The sequence below is a fragment of the Lathyrus oleraceus genome, chromosome 1, assembly GCF_024323335.1.
Source record: "Lathyrus oleraceus cultivar Zhongwan6 chromosome 1, CAAS_Psat_ZW6_1.0, whole genome shotgun sequence".
NCBI classification, from domain to species: domain Eukaryota; kingdom Viridiplantae; phylum Streptophyta; class Magnoliopsida; order Fabales; family Fabaceae; genus Lathyrus; species Lathyrus oleraceus.
In genome coordinates this window covers 153,048,035-153,063,264 of record NC_066579.1, presented here as the reverse complement: position 1 = coordinate 153,063,264, position 15,230 = coordinate 153,048,035, and the positions used below count along the sequence as shown (strand labels likewise).

The window sequence follows — 15,230 nt, the reverse complement described above, 5'->3', positions numbered from 1 at the left end:
TTTCCGGTGTTCAGACCGAAGAAGTTTCCGACGATCAGGTCGATGTACTTACGTTTTTTCCGGTATTCAGACCGAAGAAGTTTCCGACGATCAGGTCGATGTACTTATGTTTTTCCGGTGTTCAGACCGAAGAAGTTTCCGACGATCAGGTCGATGTACTTACGTTTTCTCCGGTATTCAGACCGAAGAAGTTTCCGACGATCAGGTCGATGTACTTATGTTTTTCCGGTGTTCAGACCGAAGAAGTTTCCGACGATCAGGTCGATGTACTTATGTTTTTCCGGTGTTCAGACCGAAGAAGTTTCCGACGATCAGGTCGATGTACTTATGTTTTTTCCGGTGTTCAGACCGAAGAAGTTTCCGACGATCAGGTCGATGTACTTACGACGCTCAGGCATTGGTTATCCCTGTGTTACCATTTATTTTGGTATCCAGGTCGACGTTTCTGTTTCGGTATTCAGGCCGATTTCTTTTTTCCAGACGGACTGTTCTTTCAAGACTGTTTCTTTGCCGATCCTGACAGGCATTCTTGTATTATATCCAGTCGGTGCAAATTTCTACGGTTCTTTTGTATTCAATCCCTGTTTACCCTGAAAGTCTGACAGCCACTGCTATCATCCGTTCGGGTTCCCAGCTGATTGAATAGGGGCAGCTGTAGCACCTCAAATTTGCGCCTATCATTATACATACCATTTCATATTAAGTCATAGCATATCATTGGTACATTGCATAGCATTTGCATAGTCCACAGTTGCCTCAAGAGCAAGCAAGCCAGAATTAGGTCAAACTGATCAGGAGATCAGTCCATCAATCAAGCAAAGGTATTTCTCAAGGAATCAGAGCCCTAGGGTTTGTCCAACAGGTTCACATGCCTTGGGGGTCTTTTTTGAAGTGTTCAAGTCAAGGGTGGAAGGCTCAGAGGTCAGCAGTCAATGCATAGCCAGGCAAAAACCCTAGAAAGTCAACAATCAGTCAAAGCAGTGGATGGTGGCCATTCTTGTGGAATTTGGGCACCATGATCAATAATCAAGAGTTCACACAATTTGGGACATCATTTGAAGTCAAGGTCTCAAGGAATTAGGGTTTGGAGTTCATCAGAAGTGCACAGTCAGTCCAAAACCCTAGAAAAGTCAAAGTTGGTCAACTGTGGTTGATTCTTTGGTTCTGATGGATGGAAATGGTTTGAAGGAGCTTATTCATGTCCTAATAGGCCTCATGTGTCATGGCAATCAACATCATTGAAGAATTTGAAGCCAATCAGAAAATTTCCAGAAATAGAAAGTGGACCTGTAATTTCAACTGCCAAAAATAGAAACTTCTTGATCCTCAACTTGCATCATGATACAAGCTCCAAATGAATTTTTGCCCAACATGAAAGTTGAAGATCTTGTGCTCCCATTTTCAAAATGTCCAAGAACTCTCAAATCCCATGTGTGGTTGTCAAGATATGATCAAATCATTTTCACCAATTTTTGAACTTCAACAAGCCATATCTCTCAAACCATAAGGCCAAATTTGGTGGGGTTTTTTCCTACAAACCACATTTTTCCTCCTCTTTCCAAAAATATGAATTTCATTCATCAAAACCTTGCCATTCAAAATGGCATTTTTTGACCTTTTCCATTAAAAATCAAAGTTTGACCAAACTTTGACTTTTTGATTCTTTGATTTTTTCTCCATTTGGCCAATTGGAAATGTTTGGAAACATTATTTGTGACTTGCTCCAAGCCCTAAATCATGTTCATATCATCATTTTACCTCATTTTAGCCAAAAAATACAAACTTGGCATTTTATGCAAATGGCTTCATAAGAGAGAGTACAAGTGCAGCCTTTCATGTACAACCAAAAACAGCAAAACATGTTGGTCCTTGGCAGCCTGTAGCAGGCCCAAATCCGTGCAGATTTCACACCCTCCATTTCCATATGCAAAATTGGCAAATAATGCAATTACCTCATTTTGAACAAAGCAAAGTACAACATTACACAAGCAGACCACAAACAGCATTTTGAATGGTCCTTCTGCAGCTTTTTCAAGCCCAATTCGACCAAGCATTGCACCTCCCTTGTTCACTTGTTTCCAACTTAGCAAAAAGGCAAATGAGGGCATTAACACTAAACTGGCTTACAACATGGATTAAGGATGTTAAACAGATGATATAAAGCCTTTCTTCTGCCAATTGCAACCCTAGCTTGACAGCCACCAAGTTCAGAAAACAGTTTTCTCTCACTCTTGCATTTTTGCATTTTGAGATTTTTCTGCCAAATTTCCAAAGCCCTCGAGTTCTCCTTTGTTTCATTCATCATCCATCATCATTGCAAGCTCATTCCAAGTGAAGAATACCAACTGGAAGTGAGGGTTTTGTTCTGTTTTTCTTCAAGCTCTTACCATGGTGAAATCGAGATTTGGAATTGTCAAGCAAATTTGAGCTAAAGATTTTCAAGAGTCCTTCATTTCAGACCAAGAGCTCCACCTGTTCAAGCTCGAACCTACAAACAACCACTGCTCCACACTTTTCTTCAAATCCAAGTAAATTTTCGAAACTCTAATTTCTTAAATCAATGCTATGCCATGTGTAGAGTATGTTCTGGTGGTTACATTAAGCTTGAAATTACTAAAAATGGTTAAGTATCATGCTAGTTATGTTGAAATGAAATCTGGAATTGGTTTATGTTCTTGCTCGATTTGTAACAACCAATGAGTTCTAGTGGAAATGGTTGGTAGATTCATGTTAGTTAGAGCTTGCTGGTCAGTTGTGTGTATTTGATTTTCATTTCTGGAAAATATTGTTGTTAAGCTCGATTGAACATGATGATGATACCCTGTAGCTGCAACCTTAAACCCTGTCCAGGATTCCCATGATTAATGTTTGTTTGGTTGATTGGTTAATGTTTGCTTGATGTTCATTATACCATGCCGTTGTGTGTTTTTGCTCGAAACCTGTTTGATGTTAATGATGAACATGAAGATGTATGTTGGCTGCTAGTAGAAACCCTAAGGTATGCATGAGAATCCAGAAAATTGTGAAGTTCATTGGCTGTTGTTGCTTGTATTTGTATGAGCATATTGTTATTGCTGTGCTGTTGGCCATGCTGTAGATTGATGATGAGTTTTGATGAAAATGTTAATGCCCTGCTTGTTTGAAACTCTATGAACATGTCCAGAAATCCACCTTGATTCATGTTATGTTTGTTTGTGTTGAATGCTGTTGTTTATTTCGTTTGGTTACATGATGATGAATGTTACTGCTATGCTGTTGAACTTTGTTATTTTCCAGCTAAAACAGAAATTCCACATGCTTTGTGTTGATTATGATTGGTTATGTTTGCATGAACTTGCATGAAGATTACTATGCCAATACCATGTTCCTGCATGAGGCTTTTGAATTCGTGCTTTGATGATGAAGCATGATGATGAATATACTATGCTGCTGTTTTGAACTTGCTCATAAAATCCACATGTCGGTGTTTGTTGTATTTGGTCATGGATGCTGGTTTGTTGTATGATCATTGTTACATGTTGCTGTGCATTTGTTGATTGGTTTTGATTGATTGATGAAGCTGAACATGATACCATGAGAAAATGCTGTTAGAAACCCTAAGGGTTTATGTGAAAACTCAGAATTTTGAACCATTGGCCAAATTACTGTTCTATTGGCTGGGAGCCAATCAGAACATTTCGTTTTGCCTTGCCAAAACGCAGAGTTTTAATTAGTGAGCTCAGAATTACACAAATGCCACGGTTGACCTTGGTTTGACCCCATATGCCATGCTTATTTGCTCATGTTTCATCCAAATGTCACTCAACTTCCATAATTCATTTCTAATTCATTTCAACTCCAAAAATTGTGGGATTTTTTGCATTAAACTCATGAATGTGTCCTCTATTTTATGGTGAATTTTAATTAATTTTCCATGGTCTGGATTTTTATTGATAATTGTTTTCCCAATATGTATGCATAAATGATACATTGTGCCATTTCAATTGTGAAATTGTCATGTTGCATCCAATGAGCTTGAAATTTTTTGTGGTGAAACTAGACACATTAACCTTCATTTCCATATAAAGTTTGTGCATTTATCATTTGTGGATTGAGAGTTATGATTTTCTGAAGTTATGTGTTACATTTGGTGCTATACCATGATCATGTATTTTCCCAATTTTTGTTCACATGCTTCCTCTTATCCAATTGACCTCAAATTTTGCATGAACCATCTATCACATGCCTAGTTTGTGTATGAATTTTCTTGGAATTAATCTTGCTGTTTTCCATTTGATTGAGAATTTTCTTCCATGCTTTGTCATTTGTTGACGTTTTGTGCTACATGTTGCCAAATCTTTTGTGAAATTCTCAAATCTTATTGTATGATCATGAAATTTCATATGTGATAACTAGACACCTTGAGCTTTGCATTGGTGTTAATCTCATTCATTTCTCTTCTGTTTTCAAATTGATATGATTTTTTGAAGTTGACCCATGCTTGTTGACTTTCACCATGCTTACTTGAATTTGATTTGACTTCATGATTTTACTTGACTGCCTTCCTCTCATCCAAATGCCATGAAATTTTACATGCTTACCATGTTAGATGTTAGGATTGAGTGTGATTTATTTGATGATTTTTGAAAATGTTTGGGTTGACTTTTGATGCAAATCATTCTGTTGACTTTTGTATGCTTTCCTTTGCCTTACTTTGACTTCAAATGTTCATAAAATGATCATAATGCATGATTTGAATGTGGGCCCAATTGTGTTTGCTTCCTAATTGTTTGACCTTGACTTTGGTTGACTTTTACTTGCTGCTTTGACTTTTTCTTCCATCCTTGACCCTAGGCTAGTCCTAGTGGTCTTCTGTGCTTACTATTGAGTTCCTGTTTCAGGTTGAGCACCATTGCCATTGAGATCATACAAATGTGATTGGTTTTGATTACATATCATGTACTAACCTTTGTTTTGTAGGTTTGACTCATGTGTTTGAGTCTTGCTTTGCACAATTGATCCCTCTGTGGTTGACTTTTGTTTATCCATTTGCCTTTGATTTTGACTGTTGAACTGTTTGCTAATAAGTTTGACTTTTTCAGGTACTTTAGTTGCTTAAGTTCTTTGAACTTGCTTGCTTTGCTTTTTTTAGCATTTGCTTTGAGGTATAAACCTTTCTTCTTCATGTAGTCTGGAGACCCGGTCTGTTATTTGACCGGGCAAACTGTCTGAAGTCCTCCTTAAGAGGCAATGCCTGTGTGTGTTTAATTTTGTCCCAAGCAGGAAAAGTCCTCATTTGAGGCAATTGGTGGAAGGTAGGGATAAGCAGTCTATCCCCCACTATTCAGTGTGTCCTCTCTTTGCTCCCATTACATGGTTGAAGCATTGAGATAAATACCCAAGATCTAATCGAGTCAATAATGTGGAGAGAGTTCCTACTTTCTGAACTCCCACACTTTCTTTGATGCTCTCTCTGATCTGAGATAGAAGCAATGAGGCACACCCCTCATCTCCTCTTCATCTGCTTCACCTTAGCCTCTCAATGGCAAGGTTAAGAGCGACCTTCACCTATTACAGTGGACTTTCAAAGTCAAACCCTCTTGTGTGAGCCCCCTTGTTTGGCTATAGAGTGTGCTGTTTGATTCTCATTGATTGTTTGATTGCTTCATATGCACTTGCTTGCCTGTATGTTATGCATTTATCATCATCAATTGCCATTAATGCATGAGCATCTCTTTTGTCTGTTTGACATCATTATTGTTGTTTACCCATTGAGGATAATTGTAAGTCCCACAAGTTGGCATTTGTTCCTATGATATGGAAGTGAGTATAAGACCATCACATTGGCCACTCACCTTATCTTTGCTTGATTTGTTTGTATGTGAGGATACAATTGTAAGTCCCACGAGTTGGCATTTGTTTTCCTAGGATCATACTGTGTATGTCAGAGTAAGTCCCACAAGTTGGCATCTGACATCTACTGTTTTATTTTATCTGTTTATGAGAGGATGCAATTGTAAGACCCACGAGTTGGCATTTGCTTTCCTATGATCATGTGTGGAGTTAACCTAAGTCCCACAAGCTGGCAGTTGATTTCCATTTTTCTTCATTGTTTTCTTTTTGAGGAGATTAGTGTAAGACCATTGAGTGGCCTCTGATGTCCATGTCTGTTTTAGGAGATTGGTGTAAATCCAGCTATTGGTATCCGATATTCGCTTTTGTTTGTGAGATTGGAGTAAGACCATTGAGTGGCATCCAGTATCATTTGTTTGTTTATTTCATCATTACTTACTTTCCATTCCAAAGGACACCCTTGAATCATCCTCTATATGATCTCAAGAAGTGAACCTCCTGAGAAGCTTTACTTTCCATCCTCACTCATTCATCCTCATTGTGTCCTAGAACCTTTTCACACTTTGATCTTAAACTTGACTTAGACATTGTGCAAACATCTTCATGTTTTTCAAACTAAAAACCTGGACTCAAGTCCTTGACTCTTTTTGCAAACTCCATTTCATAATACTTCTTTTTGAATTAATCTTAATCATACTTTGACTTCACTTTCATAATCACAATCAATTAACTTCACTCATTCACTTGTTTTGGCCATGTCCATTAATCTTTTCATGCATTAGCCGTAGGTTTCAATTATCATTGTGGTTGATGTAAACCTCACCTTATCTTTAGTGAGTCGACAGTAAGACTTCCGTACTGAAAATAGGGTTAACCCCTCTCGTACGTCGAAGCTATCCTCGCATGGTGGATGTTGGTTTTGGTCGAGTGTTCTCCCATTGATAATGAAAAGCCTCAGTGCTATTGTTTAAAATTGAATCCAACTCACTTTTGGAAATCTTTTAGCCGAACTACGGCGTTTTGATCCTTACCTTTGATGGAAGGTACGTAGGCAGCGGGTTCATCCGCTCAAACCCAATAAAACTTGTACATTCTTTTCTCATCATCTCACTCATGTTTGCACAATGCATATGTCGTAACAAATAACAATTTAGCATAACAAGTGTGAAAAGGGCTCCCTAGGAGTACCTAGGACGTAGTGGGTGCCTAACACCTTCCCATTGCGTAACTTACCCCTTACCTGGAATCTCTGATCTTTTATTAGTTTTCTACGTGTAAAACTTCTTAGGCTTTTGTTCGCTTTTTAGCCAATCCTTTGGATAAATAAAAGTGCGGTGGCGACTCGAAACTTCATTGTATGCTTTGCTTATGGTTTAATCGATAAATCATATGGCGACGAATACACCGCTACAACATGACCTGACATCACTTGGAAAAAATCAAAGGGAGTTTTACCAATAGGTTCATACATGACCTGAGAATATTGGAAAACATACAAAGCAAGTTTCATCAATAGGTTCATACCTGACCTAACACTTTAGAATACATCTGATAGTTCTGGAGATTTCTCACAAGAAATTCATCCAATCACAGATTTTGGAGATTCCTAACAGGGAATTTAGGCAAAACAAAGATAAACGGGAGTCTTCTTATAAGTAGATCATCCACGCAAAAGGCTACGATGATTCTTTACAGAGAAATCAAACAAAACCAACATCATTGGAGTTTTCTAACACGAAAAACCTCCAAGCTTCTGGGAACTCCTCTAGATGATGAGTCATACATGACTTTCACGGAACCATCAGGAAAGACAAGGTATTCAAACTCTCTGTACGTGCCAACAACAATTGGACTTTAACCGTAAGCAATGGATTACGACCAGATTCTTTAACGGATTTTGCCAACAACAATTGGACTTGATGAAAGTCAATAGTAAACAATTACCGGCTACAACGGAGTTTGCCAGCAACAACTAGACTTGAAATGATGTTGGCGACAACCAAACTTCAGATATCGATCACAAATGTATTTACAAACAGACTGATAGTGATGCCAACGACAATTGGGTTTAAAATAAATGCTGGTTACAACCCGACCTTAAAGGATACCAATTACAACTGGATTTGGTCAAAGACACTAGTGACAACCAGACTTAACAGACGATGCCAGTAACAACTGGTCTCAGAGGTCAAGGGATACAATCAACAACGAGACCTGAGATTATGCAAATGAGCGCGAAGCACTTCGGGCTATGCATGATTTGGATTTTGCTTATATGCATGATGCATGAATGATCATGAAATGCAAATGCTGACAATATACAGACTGGAAATTAGGGAAAGCTTTATGGAGGTACTGAATCCTCAACACCAATAACTCAACCGAAGGAGTGAGTAAATGCATTAAAGGAGGATCTATCAAGCTGAACAGTTACAACTGGCCCAAAAATCCTTCTAGAGAATGATAAATTTGTGCTCTCTGGAGATAGATGTTTATCATCCAAGGGGAGTCTCGCAACTTGAGACTTGTAGGGAAAGACGAAATATTTCCTTTTAATATTTCCACATGTCAAAGCAAAATTGTGTTTCTCAATATGTTGAAAAATTCTTTTTGAGTTCAAAATTCATTATTAACAAATAAATGACATTTTGTATAACAAAGAAAAACCAGAGAAAAATAGCAAATGATAGGATTTGATAGGCAAACTTGTATTTATTCAAGAATGGTAGCACACAAATGGCGTAGCTCCATGGAATGTTACAAATTTGAAAATGGCAATAGGGAAAGGTTTACATTGAATCACAATGACTACTACTATCCCTAATAACAATGACTCCACGAGACCTCGCTTCTGAAGGGAGTAACTAGATTGATCTTCCATTTTTAGCTCAAATGTGTTGATCAGTGACGAACCGACGCAGTCTATGCCTTTTGTCCCTAATTTTTGCCTGGATCGCCCTTTCGGGTTTTCAATCCACCGGGACGCTCTTTTTTTGCCTAAGTCGCCCTTTCAGGTTTTCAACTTAGCGAGCTACCATTTTTTTTTATCCCTAACTTTTGCCTGGACCGCCCTTTCGGGTTTTCAGTCCACCGGGATTTGTTAGGCATAGTATCTTTTGACTGCATCAGAGTTCACAGGGTGAATGAGCTCTTCGCCATCCATAGTTGTGAGAAATAAGGCACCTCTAGAGTATGCTCTCTTTACAACGCATGGGCCTTCATAGTTGGGAGTCCACTTCCCACGTGAATCTTTGTGTACTGGCAAGATCTTCTTGAGCACGAGATCTCCTTCCTTGAACTCTCGAGGACGCCTTCTTGATTCGTTGCTGGTATAATTGTCCATGGCACAGTGCGGTCATCCGCTTCTCATCAATGAAATTAAGTTGATCATAGTTGTTTTGGATCCATTCAGCTTCGTCCAGCTTGGCTTCCATCAATATTCTCGTTGAAGGTATCTCTACTTCGACTGGGAGAACTGCGTCCATCCCATACACTAAGGAGAATGGGGGTGCCCCTGTTGAAGTGCAGAATGAGGTCCGGTATCCATGCAAAGCAAAGGGTAGCATCTCGTGCCAATCCTTATAAGTTTTCACCATCTTTTGCAGGATCTTCTTGATATTTTTGTTGGCGGCTTCAACAACACTGTTCATCTTTGGACGATATGGGGAAGAATTATGGTGGTCAATCTTGAAACTCTCACATAATTCTGTCATTGTCTTGTTGTTCAAGTTTGAACCGTTGTCGGTGATGATCTTGCTTGGGATTCCATAGCGGCAGATAATCTCTTTCTTGATAAAGCGAGCAACCACATGTCTCGTCACATTGGTGTAGGAAGCAGCCTTTACCCATTTAGTAAAGTAATCAATGGCAACCAGGATGAAGCGGTGACCATTGGAAGCCTTAGGCTCTATAGCACCAATCATGTCGATGCCCCACATTGAGAAAGGCCAAGGTGATGTCAAAACATTCAACAATGTTGGCGGTACATGCACCTTATCAGCATAAATTTAGCATTTATGACATTTTCTTGCATAGCTGAAGCAATCGGACTCCATGGTCAACCAGTAATAGCCAGCTCTTAAAATCTTCTTGGCCATGGCATGTCCATTAGCATGGGTTCCAAAAGATCCTTCATGAATCTCCTTGATTAACATGTCTGCTTCATGTCTATCCACGCACCTGAGCAAAACCATGTCATGGTTTCTCTTGTAAAGCACATCATTGCTCAAAAAGAATTTGGACGATAACCTCCTCAGAGTTTTCTTATCCGACAATGTAGCGTCTTCTGGATACTCTTGACTTAGAAGATATCGCTTGATGTCATGAAACCATAGTTTACCATCAGTTTCTTCTTCAATCAGCTAACAGTAAGCAGGCTCATCTCTTCGCTCGATTCGAATAAGTGGAGCTTCATTATGGAATCTGACTTGGTACATTGATGCTAACGTTGCCAAAGCGTCAGCCACTTGATTTTCTACTCTTGGGATGTGATGGAAAGTGATATCGTCGAACAATTCTATCATCTTCACAACATGAGCGCGATACGGGATCAGCTTCGCATCACGGGTTTCCCATTCACCTTTGACTTGATAGATCACCAAGGCTGAATCTCCATACACCTCAAGGATCTTGATTCAGAGATCAATTGCGGCTTCAAGACCAAGGATACAAGCTTCATACTTTGCGACATTATTCGTACAATCAAAGCACAACCTTGCTGTAAAAGGGGTAAAGCCACCATTTGGATTCATCAAAACAACTCCCACACCATGACCACTGTAATTGGAAGAACCATCGAACGCGAGCTTCCATCGAGATCCTGGTTCTGGTCCTTCATCTGGGCCTGGGGTCTCACAATCTTTTATCACCATTATATCCTCATCGGGGAAATCAAACTTCAATGGCTGATAGTCTTCAACTGGTTGATGAGCAAGATACTCTGCTAACACGCTTCCCTTGATTGCCTTCTGGGTTACGTACTGGATGTCGTACTCTGACAAAAGCATCTGCCAACGGGAAAGTCTTCCAGTCAAGGCAGGTTTCTCGAAGATATACTTTATCGGGTCCATTTTCGAGATCAACAAAGTAGTGTGGCAAATCATGTACTGCCTTAAACGACGAGCGGCCCATGCTAGCGCGCAACAAGTTTTCTCCAAAAGCGAATATCGACTTTCACAATCGGTAAACTTTTTACTCAGATAGTAAATAGCATGTTATTTCTGACCAGTTTCGTCATGTTGCCCCAACACGCATCCCATTGATCCTTCAAGCACAGTCATGTACATGATTAATGGCTTTCCTGGGACAGGTGGAATCAAAATAGGAGGCTCTTGCAAGTATTGACGAATCTTCTGAAAAGCACTTTGACAATCAGAATTCCATTCAACTGCTTGATCTTTTCGAAGCAATTTGAAGATAGGCTCACACGTGGGCGTCATGTGTGAGATAAACCTTGAGATATAATTCAAACGTCCAAGGAAACCTCTAACCTCTCGCTCGGTGCGTGGAGCAGGCATTTCTTGTATAGCTCGGACCTTGTCAGGGTCCACCTCAATTCCTCATTGACTAACGATGAAACCAAGCAACTTCCCTGAACGGACACCGAATGTGCATTTTGCAGGGTTTAATCGTAATCTAAACTTTCTGAGGCGTTCAAACAGCTTCTTCAGATGGCTCATATGATCTTCTTCATTCTGAGACTTAGCGATCATGTCATCAACATAAACCTCTATCTCCTTGTGCATCATATCATGGAAAAGAGTGACCATAGCTCTTTGGTAAGTTGCCCCAGCATTTTTGAGACCGAAAGGCATTACCTTATAGCAAAAAGTGTCCCAATGGGTAATAAAAGTGGTCTTCTCCATGTCATCTGGAGCCATCTTGATTTGATTGTATCCCGAAAAACCATCCATAAAGGAGAATACAGCAAAACTTGCAGTGTTGTCTACTAGAGTATCAATGTGTGGTAGAGGGAAATCGTCCTTTGGACTAGCTCTATTCAGATCCCTATAGTCGACACACATCCTCACCTTTCCATCCTTTTTAGGCACAGGTACAATGTTAGCTACCCATTGTGGGTACTTCGCCACTGCGAGAAAACCAGCGTCAAATTGTCGTTTGACTTCTTCACGAATCTTCAGAGCCATATCTGGTCTTGTTCTTCGGAGTTTCTGTTTTACTGGTGGGCATTCTGGCTGAAGTGGCAGCTTATGCTCAACGATGTTGGTGTCTAGACCTAGCATATCCTGGTATGACCATGCAAATACATCCACATATTCTTGTAGCAGCTTAACTAATCTCTCTTTGACGCTTGCTTCAAGTGTGGTGCCGATTTTGACTTCTTTCTTCTCTTCCTCTGTGCCAAGGTTGATTGTTTCCACTGGTTCTTCATGTGGTTGAAGGGCTTTGGACTCGTGCTCGAGCAGCCTTTCCAATTCGTCGGGGATGTAACAATCTTCTTCACCTTCTTCTTCCGCTTGGTAGATAGGGGAGTCAAGGTTATGAGAGGGAGTAAAGTCATTGGATTCAATGGGGTTATCATTTATTCTGCATGTTTGAATGATTGATTTCTTTTAGAAAAGTAAAAAAAATAAAAGATACATAAATGAAAAGTTTTTTTTTTGTTTTTGAAAAGATCGCCATTTTCTTAAGAGAAAGCCAAGTAAATGAATAATAAGAATTTAACGAAATGCCTTTCATTCATTGATAATGATTATTTGAAAATGAAAATGGGCCCTACAACATGATCCATTAGCCTTGGGCAGAGCTAAGGATTTGAAAGGAAAAATACAACAATTATTACTTTGACAAAGGAAAAATTTCGGGGATCTCAACCGCCTTCCAGTTGTTCAAAGTTGTCTCACACCGGTAAACCAAACATGGCTCATCTTCATTTTCGGTGCTATCTTCAATTGCATTGACCTGATCTCCATGGATGAATCCTGTGCTGAGGAATACTTCCTGGATGCTTTGGGTGTTGTCCTTTGCAGGGACTCGGGCTCCTTTCGCAGCCGAAGGCACATATCCCAGACCAAAGCGATCATGCTTCTCACGAATATCGATAAGTTGACCCCAACCTTCAGGGTTTCCTCCTTCAATGCTAGACTTTGCACTTTTCAAAGAAGCGAAAGATGAACAAGCTTTCCCAACAGGGTCCTTCATCTCCACAAAAGTGGCATTGGCTATTTCAAGAGCTTGGAAAGAAGTTTCCAAAGCGTCCTCATCAGCCTTAATATATCTGAAGGATGAAAGGTGACTGACCACAAAGTCCTCCTCTCCAGAAATGATGATTAATTGATTGTCCACTACAAACTTCATTTTCTGATGTAGGGTGGAGGTAACTGCCCCTGCAGCATGAATCCAAGGACGTCCCAGTAAGCAGTTATACGCTGGATTAATATCCATGACTTGGAAGTAAATCGGGAATACATGAGGGCCAATCAATATGGGTAGTTCCACCTCTCCAATCACGGTTCTCTTGGAACCATCAAAAGCTTTTACTATCAAGGCACTAGGTTTCATAGTTGGTCCTTGATAAGATAACTTGGCGAGTGTTCTCTTTGGCATAACATTCAGAGAAGATCCGGTATCAACCAACACTCTTGCCAAGGCATCATCCTTGCATTTTACCGAGATATGGAGGGCATGATTATGATTTTGTCCATCCTCAGGTGATTCCTCTCCACTGAAGCTCAAAGTATTGCAGGCTGTGATATTTGCCACTACTCCATCAAATTGGTCTACTGTTATGCTTTGTGTTACATGAGCTTGAGCAAGCACCTTCAACAAAGCCTCCCTATGGGCTTGGGAGCTCAATAACAGAGACAGAATAGAGATCTTAGATGGTGTTTGATGCAGCTGATCCACCACTTTATAGTCACTTTTCTTGATTAACTTCAAGAACTCAACAACATCTTCGGATTGGACTACTTCGAGTTCTTTAGCAGGAGTTACAACTGTTGATTCCTTGGCCGGCCCTTGAGGAGTCACATTGAATTCAGGCGTATAGATTCGACCACTACGGGTCATTATGCTCATTCCTGCAATATTGGTGACGTCTTCACTTACAGCTTCTGTCACTTCAGCGTCTGCACTTCCTTCAACAACCTTATCCACAACAGTAATCTCATATTTCCAAGGTACAGCCTTGGTGCTCTCGTATGGAAAAGGCGTGGGCATACATATTTCCACAGGCGACGGATGACTATTCTCAGGCGCCACCCTTCTGCTATAGTAAGGGATTTCCATTGGTTCAGGTAAATTGAAACAAGGTTCAATTACCAACACGTCTTCGTTCATCACATCACTGGATATTTGAAGCACTCCTTTATCCATCAAATCTTGAATGTTGTCTCGTACCACCTAACATCCCTTTGGGTATGTGGCACACTCTTCACAATTTTCATGATTAACATTAATCATGCCAGCTTCCACCAATCGGGCATGGAATGCTGCCAAAGGAGTCTTTACATCATCCATCTTATCAACCGTAACACCAGCAGAGGCATCTTCAATGGCATTTACCGCAGGATCTCCATGGGGAGGAAGAGGATTGTTCTTCACATTCGGTTCCATGTCCTTAAAAGACAAGATCTTGCTCTCAATTAATTCCCGAACCCTATACTTAAGAAAGAATAATCATCTAAGTTATATTAAAAATAAAATAATAAAAAAGTGAATAAACAATAGAAACATGTTAGTTAAGTAGTAAGACTATATAATTAAATGTGAGAATTAAAGGAAAATATGAGACAGTCAAAATGTTGGAGAACCCAACACGACACAACTGGGTATCGAACCCAGGACCAAAGAGGAGGTGAGCTATCTCCATCTCCACCAGGCCATGACTAGCTTACTGCTAGATTAAGACCAACAAAAACTATGTTCTAACTAAAAACTCCCCAAGGGAGAAAACGCGAAAGGCCAAACATGGGCTAAGTTTTTTTAAGGCCCATGAACCTAAATCTCAACTTGGGTAGTTGAGGACCACTTCAGCAAAGTCCAAGGGCGAAAACGGCAGGAAAGTACAACGGTCACATGGAAACTCGGACAAACATGAGGGAGCGCCGAAAAAAGTAGCCGGCTTTGGGATTTGGAAAGGCAACGTAGTTAATGGCCTTAAAGCCTTGATGAGATCCAAATAAAACACCAACAGACGGTGAGAATAATCACTTCACCCTCAAATCCTCTTCTCTGCTTGAGACATTCATCTCCTCCCTCACTCGAAACAAAAACAAACTCACAGATTAAACCTAAACCGTTAATCCTATCACAAACCAAACTCAACACTAAAAGCACGCAAAGGCAAACAACATCATCAAAATCATGAACCCTAAACAAATAGGGTCGACCTTGAATACCGAAGAACAAGAAGGGACAATCACTTACAGAGAAGTGAA

The 15,230-nt window shown here is 40.0% G+C and overlaps 1 protein-coding gene across 1 annotated transcript; it reads right to left on the bottom strand.

Moving 5' to 3' along the window:
- Positions 1–11,045: 11,045 nt before the first annotated feature.
- Positions 11,046–14,166, bottom strand: LOC127096668 (uncharacterized). Its single transcript, XM_051035219.1, has 3 exons — positions 13,462–14,166; positions 12,754–13,308; positions 11,046–11,183 (listed from the first exon to the last, which is right to left on the bottom strand). The coding sequence occupies exons 1-3, from the start codon at positions 14,164–14,166 to the stop codon at positions 11,046–11,048; spliced, it is 1,398 nt and encodes a 465-aa protein (XP_050891176.1).
- Positions 14,167–15,230: the final 1,064 nt, after the last annotated feature.